This window comes from Heterodontus francisci, chromosome 4 (genome assembly GCF_036365525.1).
Source record: "Heterodontus francisci isolate sHetFra1 chromosome 4, sHetFra1.hap1, whole genome shotgun sequence".
Classification (NCBI taxonomy): Eukaryota; Metazoa; Chordata; class Chondrichthyes; order Heterodontiformes; family Heterodontidae; genus Heterodontus; species Heterodontus francisci.
Genome location: NC_090374.1, coordinates 89,831,672 through 89,850,775, shown reverse-complemented (window position 1 = coordinate 89,850,775; position 19,104 = coordinate 89,831,672). Strand labels below are relative to the sequence as shown.

General features: G+C 43.8%; 1 protein-coding gene across 3 annotated transcripts in view; it reads right to left on the bottom strand.

The window, feature by feature from the left end:
• mcc (MCC regulator of WNT signaling pathway) overlaps positions 1 to 19,104 on the bottom strand; it is a 238,146-nt gene that overhangs the window by 62,327 nt on the left and 156,715 nt on the right. For all 3 annotated transcript variants that reach the window (XM_068029851.1, XM_068029852.1, XM_068029853.1), the window contains 5 exons: positions 16,215 to 16,421; positions 10,972 to 11,118; positions 10,575 to 10,664; positions 7,272 to 7,420; positions 5,545 to 5,685 (listed from right to left, as the gene is read on the bottom strand). In XM_068029851.1, coding sequence (XP_067885952.1) covers positions 5,545 to 5,685; positions 7,272 to 7,420; positions 10,575 to 10,664; positions 10,972 to 11,118; positions 16,215 to 16,421 — 734 coding nt within the window. The remainder of the gene's footprint in view (positions 1 to 5,544; positions 5,686 to 7,271; positions 7,421 to 10,574; positions 10,665 to 10,971; positions 11,119 to 16,214; positions 16,422 to 19,104) is intronic.

Below are 19,104 nucleotides of genomic sequence, written 5' to 3'. Positions count from 1 at the left end.
ATAGATTGAAGAAACTGGAGTTGTTTTCCTTAGGGAAGAGAAGGTTGAGAGGAGATTTGATAGAGGTGCTCAAAATCTTGAGTGGTCTAGACAGAGTAGATACAGAGAAACTGTTCCCATTGGTGGAAGAATCGAGAACCAGAGGACACTGATTTAAGGCAATTGGGAAAAAAAACAATGGCGACATGAGGAAACATTTTTTTACGCTGTGAGTGGTTAGAATCTGGAATGCACTGCCTGAGAATGTGGTGGAGGCAGTTTCAATCATGGCATTCAGAAGGGACTTGGAAAAGCAACCAAAGATAAATATTTGCAGGGCGACAGGGAAAGAGCAGGGGAGTGGGACGAGCTAAGTTCCTCTTGCAGAGAGCTGATTATGAACATGATGGGCTGAATGGCCTGCTTGTGTGTTGTAACCATTCTATGATTCTATTCTAGGAACACAAACATTTACCTACAATTATACAGGAATTATCTTCACAAGACTGTTTGACATACTTTTTCTTGTTTGGAGAAAGAGCTGTGCATTATGTTTTCCATGATAACAATGTATACTGATGTGATCATAATTGTTAGTATAAATGTAGCATTCAGTTTCTTCAGTGATAAGTTGTTATAATAATTTCCATTCTACTATTAAGGGCTGGATTTTACCTGAGGCGGACAGGAATTCGCCTCCGACGTAAAAGTCGGTGGCAAACCCGCTTCCGCCTAGCCTGGGGATTAATCCCGTATTTTATGGGTCCCCGGGCTTTAATTGTCCCGAGGTGGGACTTCCACCCACTTGAGGGAGGAGGTCCTGCCTCAGTGAGCTGCCGGCCAATCAGTGGGCCGGCAGCTCTTAATGCCAGCAGTGCTACCTGGAGCGGTGGCCACTGCTGGGACTGCAGCCCAGCCAATGTCATGGAGCCTTAAGATGAGGCAAGTTGGGCTTGCCTCACCAGGGCGATCGGTCCTTCCCTGGTGAGGTTGGAGTGGTCGTTTGGGGGGCAGGGGGCGTCTTGGGTCCCAGGGGTGGGTTGGGAGGCGTGGCGGCCCTCAATCAGGCCCCCGATGCCCGACTGCCATGGCGCAACCGCAACCCCACATCCCCCCCCCCCCCCATGCGTAGAAAGGCTGGCAGCTATCGCTGGCGGTCTTTCATGTCCCCAGCACGCCCGCATGCCATGAGTAAAATACCCGTGGAGGTGGGCGCGGACCCTTAAGTGGCCGTTAAGTAGCCACTTAAGGGGCCTTGATTGGCCTCAGGCGAGCAGGCCATTTGCCCCCCTACCCGACCGTCATAAAGTCGACTGGAGGCAGGAGCAGGGCAGGTAGGCCTCCCAGAGTCTCCCGCTCAATTTTACGCCACCCCCACGCCACCAACTGACCCGCTGGGGCGGCGTAAAATTCAGCCCTAAGTCTCGGAGTTAACGGTTTGATCTGTCTGTATTCAGATCTCGGTTGAAATGACAAGATTCCCTCTTTTCTAAGAAACCTGAAATGGAAATGGGAACTTGGAGTTAAGTCACACTTTGTGATCAATAGTAATTTTGGTGCCTCTAATGTTGGTTAGAAACTCAAAGCTCAGGGTCATACAGTTCAAATCTAAATAAGGTTCCAAATAAAAGCTGGCTCTCTCATTTCCAGTTACTATTAGCCCTAAAGCGTTTTCATATCCCTTAAACAGAAGGGGGATAAAGGTACTTAAGCAGCACATGGATATCTAGATCGGAAGATGGGAGATAAAGGCTGATTGATACAGGAGAAAAAAATAGCGAGGAAGGTCAGATAGGTGGTGCACTGTTGGAATTCAACGGACTGTTGTTTTCTCAGCTCTACTGTGCTGCTTTGTTGGGTCCCATACAGAAATCCTCCTTCTCCTAGGCTGAAATCTATTTCTTCACCGGTTACTTGGCTTGACTCTGCCCTCCACTTTTTATGGAGAGCGTTTTTTCTGTTGCACTGCCAGCATTCCAGTCTGCTTCTATGGCCACAGTTCTCTGCTCCTCCACTAGGAATCTGTCATTCTATGCTAGTTTTGATCTGTTCCTGTGATTCCCATCCTGTTTTGAATTCTTCTTCCTTGCTGTCTGCTTTTCTACTTTCCACATGCTTCCTTTGGTCGCCAACTTCATTTATCCTTCATAACTCCTGTCATCCTTTACTGGACAGAATTAGACTAGCTGCACAAGCTCGTACTGTTGCTCTTGATCTTGTGTACTCTTCACCTCCCTAGTGCTGCGCCTCAGACTAAATTTCACATCTGCATTTATCCTGTGGATTTCTCCCTCTTGGCTCCTCTTCTGGTTTATTCCATTATTGCACATTGATAACATCTGAGACAACTACTTGCCCGTACTGGACCCCTGAATCAACCTCTGTTGCCTCATAGTTGACTCGCCACTCCTCCTTCACCTCCATTTCCTTTTCACAAGCTTCAGCACCATGGCTCCTGATACTCTGCTCTTCCAACATACACTGCATTCTTCTCCACAACAGTCTCCAAATCATAATTGTTTTCTCCCCCTACTTCCCGGTTACCTTCTCCTCCTTTGAACACATTACCTTGTTCCACACCTCTTTCTTCTCCTTTAGAACCGTCATCATCTACAGTCCCTCCCAGTTTCACTGCAAGTTTCTCAACTGAACAACCCATTTTGCCCACCAAGCCAAATCTCCCACTAAGCTCGCCCTGCCATAATGATCCTGCATCCTTTCCTATCTCCCCTCTCCAGTCTCATCTTGTCCACGAGATGAGTCCTGGCCCCCATGCTAGCTTAAATCGAAAACAATCGTCATCATGCACGTCAATAAACCTACCCTCCACACCAACCTCACCATCCTTGAAAACTACTGTCCTCCTCCAACCTCCCTTCCCCTCAAGTTCTTGAATGTGTTGTCTCAAATCTGTGCCTATCTTTCCCACAACTCCATGTTTGAATCTTACCAATCAGGTTTCCTGCCCTGCAACTGCCTCAAAAAGTCACAAATGACATCCTCAATGATGTCACCATGATGGATTTTCCCTTTTTGTCCACCTCAACTTTTTAAAGCCTTTGGCAAGGACGACACCATCCTCCTCCAATACCTCTCCTCCACTGTCCAACTCAGCGGAACCGCCCTCACTTGATTCCATTCTTGCCTATCAAATTGCAGCCAAAACATCTCCAACAATAGCCCCTTTTCCTGACCCCATACTGTTATCTTTGGAGACCTCAAGAATTTATCCATGGCCCCCTCCACTTGCTGGTGCCCAATGCTAACAACATCCAAACGCACACCAGCTTCTATATGCATGCTTCCGACTGTCAACTGTATTGCTGCACCACCTCTCTCAACCCTTCCACTGCCTGTGATGTCAAACTGCTTGTCCAACATACATCCTTATGAGTTACAATTTCCTCCAGTGAAAACATTAGGAAGATTGTAGCTATCATTTTTGGCTTCCCTATAAAACTAGCCCAAGCTGAACTTCTGATCTTAAAAGCTCCCCTTCACTCAGGCCACCTAATTCCACCTCCATAACATTATTTGTCTCAGCCCATCTGCTGCTGAAACTCTGCTCCAGACTTCACTATCCTAATGTTTTGCTGGCCGGCCTTCCATCCTCCACCCTCTAAACCTTAGCTTGTCACAAACAGAGCTGCCAGCTTCGTATCCTGCACCGAATCCCGCTCAACCTGTCATTTCTGTCCTTGCAGACTTACATTATCTCCTGTACCTCCAATGCCTCATTTTAAATTCTCGTATTTGTGTTTAAATCCCTTCATGGTCTGGTAATTTCTGTAACCTTCTTCCTACCACTCACCTCCACACTCCCTGAACTCCATCCAAACCCCCAGAACTCTTTCTTCCACTGACTAGGGGTAATGGTGGAGAAATTGGATTATCTGTAAAGAAAGAAATCTTAAAATTACATTACCATGCTCAGATATCCCAAAACGTTTTATAGCCGATGAATGACTTGTCAGAGTCATTATTGTTGCATAGGAAAACAGTCAATTTGCACTTAGGCAAGACCCACAAACATCAATGAGCTAAATGACCAGTTAATATGTCTTGGTGGTTTTGGTTGAGGAACAAATGTTGAGCACTACATAGGGAGAACTCCCCTGTTCTTTTTTCAATAAGGCCATGGGATTGTTTATGTACATATGAAGGGGAATACTAGGCCTCGATTTGACATTTAATTTGAAAGATGCCACCTCTGACAACCTTCGAACCACTCTGGACTTTCAGCCTAGATTATGTGCACAAGTCCTTGCAGTGGAACTTGGACCCCTGATGTTTTGACTCAGGGGCAAGAACAGTACCAGCACCAAGCCAAGCAGAAATTGTATAATATTAAAAGGTACAAGAAAGGCAGATCATCACAGAACACTCTAGAGAGATTGAATTTCACTGGTTAGTTAAATGGAAGAAACTACATCCTGAATTTTCTACTAACTAGCCAAAATTGATCAGCTAACTCAGGGGGAAGTAAGGAAAACGTTCAGCAAACCTTATGTTCTATTCATAGTGGATTTCAGCTACTGAGTTAATGAATAAAGTTTGGATAGTGTCAACAGTGAAAAGAATCAATAACGTCTGGATGCAATAGGAATTGCTCGATGAATACGCATGTTAGAGGGAACCATAATTGAGGCTGTTCTTGACCTAATGCTAACAGCATTATAGTAGGTACTAAGGTGGAAGAGCAGCTGAAGAATAACACCAACAATAGTTTGAGTTTATAGTGGTCATAAGATTCAGGCTGAGGGAAAGAAAAAGTAACAGTAGTTTTAGACCATTACACTTTTGAGAGTTCTATGCAGACTGATGTACATACATGATTATATTTGATGCATTGATCTTACAATGTAGTCTATTTGTTTAATTAAATCTGTGTATAGTTGGATCAAATCAAAATTTCCAGCAAGTGAGAGACCACTGAAACTGTCCTTAAGCATGAAATGAGAAATCAGATGTTTTTCTTAATACTGGTAAATCAAATCAGCAATAAATTAATATACAGTATAAAAATTTCTACAACATTCAATGACATTGCAGATTTGTCAATATTATTCACAAAGTGACAGTGGTGCTAATAAGCCCCGAAATCTGATTGTTCATGTACCACCTTAAGATATGCAGCAAAATCATAGAATGGTTAGTGTGGAAGGAGGTCATTCAGCCCATCTCTCTGCAAGAGCAACTCAGCTCGTCCCACAACCCTGCAAATCTTTTCTCTTCAGTAAATTACCCAACTCCCTGTTGAAAGCCACAATTCAATCTGCCTCCACCACACACTCAGTCAGTGCATTCCAGATCCTAACCACTTGCTGCATAAAGGTTTTTCCTCATGTCATCTCTAGTTCTTTTGCCAATCACTTTAAATCGGTTTCCTCTGGCCCCTTTCGCCAATGGGAACAATTTCTCCCCATTTAGTCAGTCTAGACCCCTCATGAGCGAGAGTGGGGAGGGAAAGACCAAAGATTGAGATCAACAACTTAAAACAAAACTAGATACATTAGTGAAGCCAACAGCATTAGTAAAACTAGTTTCAGTATTTGTTGCATTTACCTGTACTGCAGTGCAAGTCTTAATGCTGTGCTATTGGATTCATATTTACCAACCAGCATACTCATTCTTTCAGCGTTGCTTTTGCACTCTTCCAGCGTTATAGTTAGAAGGTCATTCTGTGATTTTAGATGTTCAATTCGACTACAGAAGAAAAAGATGAAACCTAAATTAATTATAAATTGAATCAATAAGCTGATTTAACAGTGTTAAACAACTATGGAACAATTAATGAAACACAGAAGTCTTTGATTCCAAATTACAACAACTTTACATTTAAATAGCTCCTTTAACGTAGCAAAATAACCAAGGTGCTTCACAGCAACATTAGGATCTGAATCTTAGAGTACAGAAGGGGGACGTTTGGCTCATTGTGCCTGTGCTGGCTCTTTGAAAGAGCTATCCAATATTGTCCTACACAGCAATGTTTTCCCCATAGCCCTGCAAATTGTTTTTCCTCAAAAAGGTTCAACTGCCTTTCGAAAGTTCCTATGGAATCCGATTCCACCACTCTTTTAGGTAGTGCATTCCCTATCACAACAACTCAGAAAAAATTCTCAATTCCCCTCTAGTTCTTTTACCAATTATTTTAAATCTATGACCTCTGAATAGTGGCCTACGTGCCAGAGCAAACAGTTTCTCCCATTCGCTCTAATCAAACCACTCTTAATTCTGAATATCTCTATCATATTTCCCCTTAACCTTCTCTGCTTTGAGAACAATGCCAGCTTCTCTGATCTCTGGATATAACTGAATTCCCTCATTACTAGCATCACCCTGTTAAACCTCCTCTGTACTCCCTCCAAGGCCTTGACATGTGGTGCCCAGAATTGCCCACAATTCTCCAGCTGAGGCCTAACCAGTGATTTGTAAAGGTTCAAGTTTTTTGTATTCAATGCCTTTATTTAAAAAGCCAATAATCCTATAACTTTCTTAACTGCCTTATCAACTTGCCTTGCTGTCTTCAAGGATTTGTCAATATGCACCAAGTCCCTCTGCTCTTGTACGCCCTTCAAAATATTACAAGTTAGATTATACCATTTCTCCATGTTGTTTCTCTCAAAGTGCATCATTTCACATTTATCCGCATAAAATTGCGCATCTGGCAGGTGCCTGCATTGTAACCGTATTGAGGGAAAAATATTGGCGGTGCTATGCAGACTGCATTGATTCCCCAGGGGCAGACTGGCAGCTGCCACCTGCACAGCTCTTTTCATGGATATTAATGAGGAAACCCATGTTGGCCACACAGACAGGGGCTCAACATAAGTATTTGTAGTGGCGTTGTGCCAATAAAATTTTCTCCCACTGTCTCCGCACCAAGGAAGATTTATAATAATGTCCAGGATGTATGATTTCATTCAACGTTGTTCATTTGGCGTCCACCCCTTCCCCATTTTGTCAGTCATTTACAAGCTCCTTTGTCAATCAAGCAGATGGCGATCTATTTCTAAGCCTTTGCTTATGGCCAAACGAACCAGCTGATAGAGGTAGACATGTGCTGTTCACTTTTTCTCCCTCTACCTTAAGGAAAATACTATGCAGGAATGCCAAACTAATTGTCAAGAATTACCATGTATGAATGTGTGCATGGATTGGGGGAGTATTTGGTTACTTTGTGCTGCAGCAAGATCATGTCGTATCAAGATATGCCACTGACAATGCCTAACTAAACATTACTATTTCCTTCTCTGTACCTCTTAAAACTGATGTTGTAATGAGAGTTTTACCTGTTCAGCCTTTCAGTTTCCACTTCAAATTCACGGATCTTGCTTTCAGAGATAGCTGAACCATGAGAGTACAATGTTTGAAAGATTTCTTGGATATTGGAGCAGTCTTGCAAAGAATGGGCCAGATGCTCTGCCACACTACTGGACACCTGTGCAAGGGAGAACAAATAATGTCTTGTGGTCTTTGTGAAGTATGCCATTACATGCAGATGTATAAAACCTCAGTTAAAGGTTACAAGCACAGCAGACTGACTAAACAGCAGCATCACTATAGCTTGTAACGGATTATCTAGCAATAACAATGATTATAGTATGACAGAAAGTAATTGACAGAAGGTGCAGAACATAAAAAAAATGGATTTTTAGGTCTTCACACAGAAATAACCAAAATATGGTTTCCTACTCTCCTTTGCCAACCAGCTATTATGACGAGAAAAAAAACTGAACGTGTATACAATATCCTCACATTCATTTGTCGACTTGTTAGTTGATCTCTTGTGGCACTGCACAACATATCAAGACCAATTTAAAATTTTCAGGGCAAGAGGATGGGGGAAATAATGGAACCAATGTGGGGTTAGAAGAATTGGGAAGGGGATGAGGTGAAGGTAGATAAGAGGAAGGAGGAACGAGGTAGGATGGGACATGGGTAGAGTAGAGAGGAGGGTACAGCTGAAGGAAAAGGGAATAAAGTGTGGAAGGGAGTAGGAGGAGGAGTCAAAGAAAGGGTACATAGGAAGGGAAGGAGAGAGGAACGGTGGGGAAAGAGGTACAAAGATGGGGTGCGGTTTAGTGGACATCATCACCACCTAGAAAATTCTCTCAGTGAAAGGGGTGGATTGGATTGCAATAACCAGAAAATTCAGCCAGCTTGAGGAAGAATTGCATGGCACGCTACTGTTTTCAATTTGTCACCAAACATTATGTTGACAGTGCTACATATAGGTATAGTATCTTTAAAATTCAGAGATCATTCAACATTTTTAATATACCTAATAGTATTTAGTGAAACTGAGAACCAATATAAATGTACCTTTAGGAATGTGGACCACAGATTATAGCCCTCAACCCGTGTGCTGAATCAATTGTTCTCAATACTATAATTGGTCCTAGTGCCCCAATGCAACAGAGGAGGGTGGAGGAAGCAGCCAGAGGGAGAGGTATGGGTGGGGGGGGGGGGGGGTTGGGTGGTGGGAACGGAAGTCAGATCTGCTCATTTCTATCCAGTGACCCCTGCCAGAGATTATGCATATTGACATCAGATTACTTTTGCCTTTGATTTCATCCATGAGAAATAGCCTATTGACATTCATTGACGAGTCCACTTCCTAAATTTGCGATGGAAGTCACTCTCTCACATATGGTGCCTAAAAAATAACTGACAGCACCTTCAGGAGAAATGGAAGAAAGGAACAAAGACATGCTATGTATTTATTTCTGTTCAGACCCAGCTCACACCATAAAATTACATGAGCAAAATGCTGCAGATGCTGGAAATCTGAAATAAAAACAAAGTTCTGCAAATACTCATCTGTTCGGGCAGCATCTGTGGAGAAAGAAACAGATGAAAGGCCAACAACCTGAAATGCTAACTCTGTTTCTCTCTCCACTGACACTGCCGGACCAGATGAGTATTTCCAACATTTTATGGTTCCAACTATGATAAAATTACATGTTACATTTGCATTTAATCAACTAGTGTGAATAGTCTTGGATAGAAGGATACCTGGGGAGGTGCTGGTGAGAGCGAGTTAGAGGACAGCACAGACTAACATCTCATTCCAGAATATGTACAACCCAAACAAACATGTGCAGAAAGATAACCTTTTGTTCTGACAGATTTTCATTAGTCAAATTGTCCTGCTCCATGTGTGTGCTTTCAATCTGAATGCAATCATTTTTCAAACCTGAAGGTGAAGGATTACTTCTCAACATTTCTGCAGCCTTTGACACGGCTAACCACACCATTCTCCTCCCTGAAACACTGCCCCTTTAAGATATTCCTGCTATCCCTGGGACCTCCCTGAACTGAAATCCCATTATTTCTGCACAATTTCCGATTAACCATTAATATATAGCAAAATACTTAATGTCAAGAAAAATTCAACCTGTAACCATTTTACAATCAAATATCTTCCACCCAAACACATTTCCTTCTTAACAAAAGATATCTGTTGCAAAATTTCTTTCATCCAACGCTCAACAACATGCAGTCATGCTGGCTTTAATTAACCTATGTAAACTGTGCTCAAAATTTGAACGTTATCAAAAGTCTCCCACCATTTTAAGTTGATCAGTGTTATTCCTAACTTATTGCTCTTTCAAATTCTACTAGATCTGTTTAAAATTGTTTAAGTGAGAAAATGAAGTAATCATCTAAGGCTGAAAATTCTTGGGCAAGGAGGGGCACAACTCAGGTTAATAACAGCCAGAGGAGCAGGGATATGGGTGAAAGCAAATCCGATGGCTTTTCATCCAATTTCTGACATCAATCTGACAGTGAGGAGTTGGGCAACTCTTCTCCCCACAATACCATAGTTTTGGGGGGTGGGGGAAAACAGAATGGTCGGGGTGGGGGAAGGGCGGTTTCCAGATTAACATAGGAATTCTACCCAGTATAAAACTCAGGCCCAGCTGTCACAAGAAATGTCAAGAGCAGGCATGAGTTGCATGTGGACCTTCCTGGGCTCCATTACTGATGTTGCTGAGCTAAAGTAACTGATCCCAGAGGGGACAGATTCTCTCCCACTACAGGCCAATATTTCCGTTAAAGGAAAAAAAAAATTTTTTTAATTAACTTCTTCAGTCCACTTAAGGGCCTCTGTCTCCTCCCCTGACTGGAGTGTAGTTAGAACTCTCCTGCAACCTCGAGGAGTTGGGTGTCCTTGTAAAAGCATGGATCACCAACACTGGATATTTGAATGATCCTATCCCTGGGATTTGGGACACAGCCAATCCCTTCTAGTAGGTGGACGGAAGTCCCACGCTATAGCACTTCCAACTGCAGAGCATAGAATTTTAGCCTCTCTAGAATAATTATTTTCTGTTTACAAATGGCACTCGAATTCTTTCTACTTAGGTTTGAAACTAGCAGATGCACATCTGAAACTTCAAACAGTAACTAAGTTGTGGTAACCACGAACATTACAAGGTAGAAAAAGATGATTTTGTTTCTTTATTATCTGGCTTTCAGAAAGATATGTATGATTAGTAGCTTGTTAGTGAATTTTTGTTTTAGGTTAAATTAGTTCATGATTACAGACCATTAAGAACAGTCATCTCTAACAAAGTTTAAATACTTACTCCAATATTGCTGATCTCTGAACCCAGGACTGGTCGATCTGAGGATGAAGATTCTGACCTTGTCTTTGACAGTTTTACTCGCTCAGCAACCTACCAATCAGGGAATGACTGTTAGAATTAGTAACTGCCCTGCACACTATGCAAAAACAGCATATTACAAAAATTAATTCACTGTTAGTATACACCCTTTAAATCTATCTAAAAGCCTCTAAACGAAGAGCAATTTATCTCCCTCCTCCAGTGTAAATATATGTGCCCTCTCCATGGCTGCTCAAAAATATTCCCAAGTGAAAGCAACTAAGATTTCCAAGCTAATTGTTAAGCCTAAGCAACAACTGCAGAATGATAGTGGCTGTTGCATATAATGTGCAGAAAGTTAGAGGTCAGGGAAGCTCACCTTTGCAATAGGGATATCATTGCTGCTACTACTGGTGCTGAGCTCACCAGTACTGGGGTTGACTGGTCGATTGGCTGCAGTCAAACGACTTGGACTAGCTGGGCCAGATGCCTGCACGCTTTGCAAACGCGTCTGCAGCTCCCGAACCTGAATTAAAAAGAAAAACCATTGCAATGTTTGTGATATGCATTATTACAACAAATTTTATTTAAATTACTTAAAAACAGCAGGAATAAAGATGTGTCCAACTTTAATTCTTCAAAAGATAATACAGATTATCTGTGGAGTTATTTTATTTTCCAATTATTTACAACTTGAATACATTGATTGTGCAGTGCATTTGCAGGGTACAGCACAAAATTAAGGGCAGAGATTATTTGTTGAGTTGGAGCTTCTGTTGTACTGTGGTACATGGGGGTCCTGCCAACACTTCTTAGTGCCTTCAAAAACAATTTGGCTTTATATAGCACCTATAAGGCAATAAAATGTCCCAAGGCGCTTCACAGGAAGTGTTATAAAGCAACATTTGACACTGACCCATATAAGGCCAATATTGGGCAGATGGCCAAAAGTTTGGTCAAAGACGCAGACTTTAATGGACAACTTAAAGGAGGAAAGAGAGATGAAGAGCTGGAGCTATTTAAGGAAGGAATTCCAGAGCTTAGAGCCTAGGAAGCTGAAGGCAGTGCCACAAATGATGGAGCCATTAAAAACAGGATTGCTCAAGAGGCTAGAATTAGATAAGCAGAGATATCTCGGAGAGTTGTGGGGCTGGAGGCAATTTTAGAGATAGGGAGGGGCAAAGTCTGAGAGGGATTTGAAAACAAGGATGCGAATTTTAAAATCGAGGAGTTGATTGCGAGCACATGGGTGATGGGTGAACGGTAAAGCCTGGCTCGGGTATAAAATTAAAACCCAACCTGGGCCTGACTCGACAACAGCCAACCCGAATCCGACCCAGGCACGAGTCCTTTAGTTTCTTTTCATGCCCGACCCGACCCAGAAATAACATATTATTGAAACAGAAAATAATTGTAGATTAAAACGAAAACAATACGAAGCAAAACAGTACAGTTCAGCCCGACCCGACCCCGAATGCAGAATACAGACCCGACCCGATCCTGACACATGTAGTCGGGTTCGAGTCGGATAGCCAGGTTTTAGTAAACGGGATCTGGCGCCAATAAGGGCATAGGCAGCAAAGTTTTGGATGACCTCAAGTTTACAGAAAGTAGAATGTGGGAGGCCAGCCAGGAGCGCATTCAAATAGTCATCCAGAAGTATCAAAGGCACTGATGAGGCTTTCAGCAGTAAATGAGCTGAGGCAGTGGCGGAGTCAGGCAATCTCATGAAGATGGAAATAGGGGGTCTTAATGATGGCGCAGATGTATCGTCAGCTCGGGGTCAAATATGACACCAAGGTTGTGAAGGCTGGTTCAATCTCAGACAGACGCCAGGTAGAGCGATGGAATCAGTAGCTAGGTAATGGAGCTTGGAGCAGGGACCAAAGACAATGACTTTGGTTGTCCCAACGTTTAAGTGGAGGAAATTTCTGATCATCCAGAATTGGATACCGGACAAGCAGTCTGATAATTTAGCAACAGTGTTGGAGTCGAGAGGGGTCATGGTGAGGGAGCTGGGCGTCATCATCGGACATGTGAAAATAAACGCTGTTGTTTTCAGTTGATGTCGCCAAAGGGCAGCATGTAGATGAGAAATAGAGGGGTCAAGGACAGATGGTTGGGGGACACCAGAGGGAGCAGCAAGAGAAGCCATTGCAGGTGATTCTCTGGCTATGATTAAATAGATAAGAATGCGAGTGCAGTTCCACCCAACTGGACGACAGTGGACAAGCACTGGAGACAATTGGTATAATCAACCATGTCAAAGGGTGCAGAAAGATCGAGATGAACATGAAGGGATAACTTACCTTGATCACAATCGCATAGGATGCATTTGTGGCATTGGTAAGAGCAGTTTCAGTACTGTGGCATGGGCAGAAACCCGATTGGAGGGATTTGAAGGTGGAGTTCCGGGAACGAGGGGCACACATTTGGGACGCAACACATTCAAGGGCTTTGGAAAGGAAAGGGAGGCTGGAGATAGAACATAGAACAGTACAGCACAGTACAGGCCCTTCGGCCCACGATGTTGTGCCGAACCTTTAACCTACTCTACGATCAAACTAACTACCTACCCTTCATTCTACTGTCATCCATGTACCTATCCAAGAGTCGCTTAAATGCCCCTAATGTATCTGCTTCTACTACCACCGCTGGCAGCGCATTCCATGCACCCACCACTCTCTGTGTAAAGACCCTACCTCCGACATCTCCCCGAAACCTTCCTCCAATCACCTTGAAATTATGCCCCCTCGTGATAGCCCTTTCCACCCTGGGAAAAAGTCTCTGGCTATCCACTCTATCTATGCCTCTCATCATCTTGTACCCCTCTATCAAGTCACCTCTCATCCTTCTTCGCTCCAATTAGAAAAGCCCTAGCTCCCTCAATCTTTCTTCGTAGGACATGCCCTCCAGTCCAGGCAGCATCCTGGTAAATCTCCTCTGCACCCTCTCTAAAGCTTCCACATCCTTCCCATAATGAGGCGACCAGAACTGAACACAATATTCCAAGTGTGGTCGAACCAGGGCCTTATAGAGCTGCAGCAAAACCTCGCAGCTCTTAAACTCAATCCCCCTGTTAATGAAAGCCAACACACCATATGCCTTCTTAACAACCCTATCAACTTGGGTGGCAACTTTGAGCGATCTACGGACATGGACCCAAAGATCCCTCTGTTCCTCCACACTACCAAGAATCCTGTCTTTAAGCCTGTATTCCGCATTCAAATTCGACCTTCCAAAATGAATCACTTCACACTTTTCCAGGTTGAACTCCATCTGCCACTTCTCAGCCCAGCTCTGCATCCTGTCAATGTCCCGTTGCAACCTACAACAGCCTTCCACACTATCCACAACTCCAGAAACCTTCGTGTCATCGGCAAACTTGCTAACCCAGCCTTCCACTTCCTCATCCAAGTCATTTATAAAAATCACAAAGAGCAGAGGTCCCAGAACAGATCCTTGTGGAACACCACTGGTCACTGAGCTCCATGCTGAATACTTTCCATCTACTACCACCCTCTGACTTCTATGGGCCAGCCAACTTTGCATCCAGACAGCCAACTTTCCCTGAATCCCATACCTCCTTACTTTCTGAATGAGCCTACCATGGGGAACCTTATCAAACGCCTTGCTAAAATCCATATACACCACATCCACTGCTCTTCCTTCATCAATGTGTTTTGTCACATCTTCAAAGAATTCAATAAGGCTTGTGAGGCACGACCTGCCCCTCACAAAGCCATGCTGACTGTCTCTAATCAAACATGCTTTTCCAAATAATCATAAATCCTGTCTCTCAGAATCCTCTCCAAAAATTTGCCCACTACCGACATAAGACTGACTGGTCTGCAATTCCCAGGGTTATCCCTATTCCCTTTCTTGAACAAGGGAACAACATTTGCCACCCTCCAATCATCCGGTACTACTCCAGTGGACAGTGAAGACGCAAAGATCATCGCCAAAGGCGCAGCAATCTCTTCCCTCGCTTCCCGTAATATCCTTGGGTATATCCCGTCTGGCCCCGGGGACTTATCTGTCCTCATATCATTCAAAATTTCCAGCACATCCTCCCTCTTAACCTCAACCTGTTCGAGCATATCAGCCTGTTCCACGCTGTCCTCACAAACGAGCAGGTCCCTCTCACTAGTGAATACTGAAGCAAAGTATTCATTTAGGACCTCCCCTACCTCCTCTGACTCCAGGCACAAGTCCCCTCCTCTATCCCTGATCGGCCCTACCCTCACTCTGGCCATCCTCTTGTTCCTCACATAAGTGCAGAACGCCTTGGGATTTTTGGGGCAGTAGTTTGCAAGGACAGTGGGGTCAAGCGTTGGTTTTTTGAAGACGGCAGGAGAAAGGGACATTACTAGAAGAGAGAGAACTGTTAACAATGTCAGTTAACATGGGGAGTAAAGCAGTGAAGATATCACTGTGAGATTGCCAAACAATAATATTGAGGGCCACGCTTCACACAGGTCTCATGTTAGTTTGGTTCCACCTGGTAAGTGGTTTAGGTGTTCAGAGGGGGAAACTAGATTTACATTTTCAAGGTTTCTAAGAGGAGCTCCAAACTGCTTTACATTTTCATAATGCAAAGCGGAGGAAATACATCACTTAAATAAGTCACTGGAGAGATGCTACAAGAGACAAAGGTTCATATATACAGGATATTCAAAAGCATGGCTATAAATCACATGGATCTTTGTCGCAGAAGGCGTGGAGGAGGGCAACAGAAGCTGAAAGGGCCGACACCCAACCGAAACAGACATAGCACCCAGGCGAGCCAGAGGGGGATGGACAGAGACAAACATTATGAAAGCAATAGTTGTCACCATAGTATAATGCAACTACAAAATCCAAAGTGAACCATAACAAACCATAGAATATGAGATAGAATAGTTTACAATGAACCATAAGGGATAAGTGGCAAAAGAAAACAAAAACTTTTTATGCAGTTTTAACCGTTAAATTACAAGTTTTCTGAAATTATATATGCAAAAGCAACAAGTTTTTTTGTGCACAATTTCAACAAAAATTAGAAATCCACAGATATAATGCCAAGAAAAAAAAACTTTCAATCAATCCGCCCAGCAAGAAACTGACAGCAGCATGATGGGTTCCTATTTTGAATTTTATCTGATTTGCCTTCCTATTGATGATGTTGGAAAGGAACATTGTGTGTGGCTTAAAATGAGCACCCCCACCCACTGTCAACCCAGGTGGGTTGAGTTACAATCGATCCCCAATATATATTTGATATTCATCTGAAGAAAAAAGCTGAAGGTTTTCAGTTGCGAAGAACAAATAAATCAGCAGGGAAAACCAGGAATCGAGTCGGGGGGAGAACTGCCATTTAAATACCATTATTGAGAAAGTGGAATGTGCTGACATAAATGAAAGAAAAGGGAAAATGTATTTGTGGACAGCAGGCAACATGGGAATGAGAACTTAGAAGAATAGAAGATTTGTAATGTTAATGCTGGTCTTATACAAGGGTAATAGATTTTTTGGTGGGTGGTGGAGGCTTTTGGAAGATCTTGTATGCATTTCACTTTGTATGCAAGTATATAAATTACTTCTTCACTCTATTGTAGAATTTGTTGCAGAACAGATACTTGCCCTCCGACGCAACCGGTCTCTTTCTTCACGAATAGCATTCATGGTGGCCTTTGTCCTGTTTAGGTCGTCTTCTTTGCTACACAGCATTGCCGTGAGGCTTTCATTTTCTTCCCGAAGAGCTGCTAACTCCTTCTCCCATCGAGATCTCTCTTCAGCAAGAGTTGGATAGAAGTCATGTCCCAGTACGCCCTCAATCTCCTCTACAGTCTATTAATAATGTTGAATACAAGTACAAAACAAAACATACTTCATACTTTGTAATAATTATAGTAGCTTCAGTTACTGGAAAAAGAGATTGCAAACAGAATGCAAAAGTTAAATTATTTGGTAGCGGAGGATTCAAAGTTGACCAGGACACCAGGACAAATCCCTGCTCCAGTTTTATTTATTTTTTTTAAAAAGTGCCATGGAATCTTTTACACCTACCAGCAAGCCTGACATCTGTTCAACTCTATTTTGAAAAGACAGTACTTCTGACAATGTAGCAAACTCTCATTAATGCACAGGTGTGAGTTAAGATTATGTGCTCAAGCCCAGAAGTGAGCTTTGAACCCAATGCCTAACTGAGAAGCGAAGATGTTACCATGGAGCCAAGGTGACACTTTGGCAGTGAATATTTCCAATATTAACATACTGTCCATTACGTTCGTAGAATTTTTTTTTATTCATTCATGGGATGTGGGCGTCACTGGCCAGGCCAGCATTTACTGCCCATCCTTAATTACCCTTGAGAAGGTGGTGGTGAGCTGCCTTCTCGAACCACTGCAGTCCATTTGGGGTAGGTATACCCACAGTGCTGTTAGGAAGGGAGTTCCAGGATTTTGACACAGCGACAGTGAAGGAACGGCAATATAGTTCCAAATCAGGATGGTGTGTGACTTGGAGGGGAACTTGCAGGTGGTGGTGTTCCCATGTATTTGCTGCCCTTGTCCTTAGAGGTCGCGGGTTTGGAAGGTGCTGTCTAAGGAGCCTTGGTGCATTGCTGCAGTGTATCTTGGAGATGGTACACGCTGCTGCCACTGTGCGTCGGTGGTGGAGGGAGTGAATGTTTGTAGATGGGGTGCCAATCAAGCGGGCTGCTTTGTCCTGGATGGTGTCGACTTTCTTGAGTGTTGTTGGAGCTGCACCCATCCAGGCAAGTGGAGAGTATTCCATCACACTCCTGACTTGTGCCTTGTAGATGGTGGACAGGCTTTAGGGAGTAAGGAGGTGGTTACTCGCCTCAGGATTCCTAGCCTCTGACCTGCTCCTGTAGCCACGGTATTTATATGGCTACTCCAGTTCAGTTTCTGGTCAATGGTAGCCCCAGGATGTTGATAGTGGGGGATTCAGCGATGGTAATGCCGTTGAATGTCAAGGGGAGATGGTTAGATTCTCTCTTGTTGGAGATGGTCATTACCTGGCACTTGTGTGGCACGAATGTTACTTGCCACTTATTAGCCCAAGCCTGGATATTGTCCAGGTCTTGCTGCATTTCTACACGGACTGCTTCAGTATCTGAGGAGTCACAAATGATGCTGAACATTGTGCAATCATCAGCGAACATCTCCACTTCTGACCTTATGATTGAAGGGAGGTCATTGATGAAGCAGCTGAAGATGGTTGGGCCTAGGACACTACCCTGAGGAACTCCTGCAGTGATGTCCTGGAGCTCTGATGATTGACATCCAACAACCACAACCATCTTACTTTGTGCTAGGTATGACTCCAGCCAGCGGAGGGTTTCCCCCCCGATTCCCAGTGACCTCAGTTTTGCTAGGGCTCCTTGATGCCATACTTGGTCAACTGCTGCTTTTATGTCAAGGGCAGTCACTCTCACCTCACCTCTTGAGTTCAGCTCTTTTGCCCATGTTTGAACCAAGGCTGTAATGAGGTCAGGAGCTGAGTGGCCCTGGCAGAACCCAAACTGAGCGTCACTGAGCAGGTTATTGCTAAGCAAGTGCCGCTTGATGGCACTGTTGATGACACCTTCCATCACTTTACTGATGATTGAGAGTAGGTTGATGGGGCAGTAATTGGCCAGGTTGGACTTGTCCTGCTTTTTGTGTACAGGGCATACCTGGGCAATTTTCCACATTGCAGGGTAGATGCCAGTGTTGTAGCTATATTGGAACAGCTTGGTTAGGGGCGCGGCAAGTTCTGGAGCAAAGGTCTTCAGTGCTATTGCCGGAATATAGTCTGGGCCCATAGCTTTTGCAGTATCCAGTGCTTCAGTCATTTCTTGATATCACGCGGAGTGATTCGAATTGGCTGATGGCTGTCATCTGTGTTGCTGGGGACTTCAGGAGGAGGCCGAGATGGATCATCAACTCGGCACTTTTGGCTGAAGATTGTTGCAAATGCTTCAGCCTTATCTTTTGAACTGATGTGCTGGGCTCCCCCATCATTGAGGATGGGGATATTTGTGGAGCCACCTCCTCCAGTTAGTTGTTTAATTGTCCACCACCATTCACGGCTGGATGTGGCAGGACTGCAGAGCTTAGATCTGACCCATTGGTTATGGGATCGCTTAGCTCTGTCTATCGCATGCTGCTTATGCAGTTTGGCACGCAGATCGTCCTGTGTTGTAGCTTCACCAAGTTGACACCTCATTTTGAGGTATGCCTGGTGCTGTTCCTGGCATGCCCTCCTGCACTCTTCATTGAACCAGGGTTGGTCCCCTGGCTTGATGGTAATGGTAGAGTGGGGGATATGCCGGGCCATGAGGTTACAGATTGTGGTTGAGTACAATTCTGCTGCTGCTGATGGCCCACAGCGCCTCATGGATGCCCAGTTTTGCATTGCTGGGTCTGTTTGAAATCTATCCCATTTAGCACGGTGATAGTGTCACACAACACGATGGACGGTATCCTCAATGTGAAGGCGGGACTTCGTCTCCACAAGGACTGTG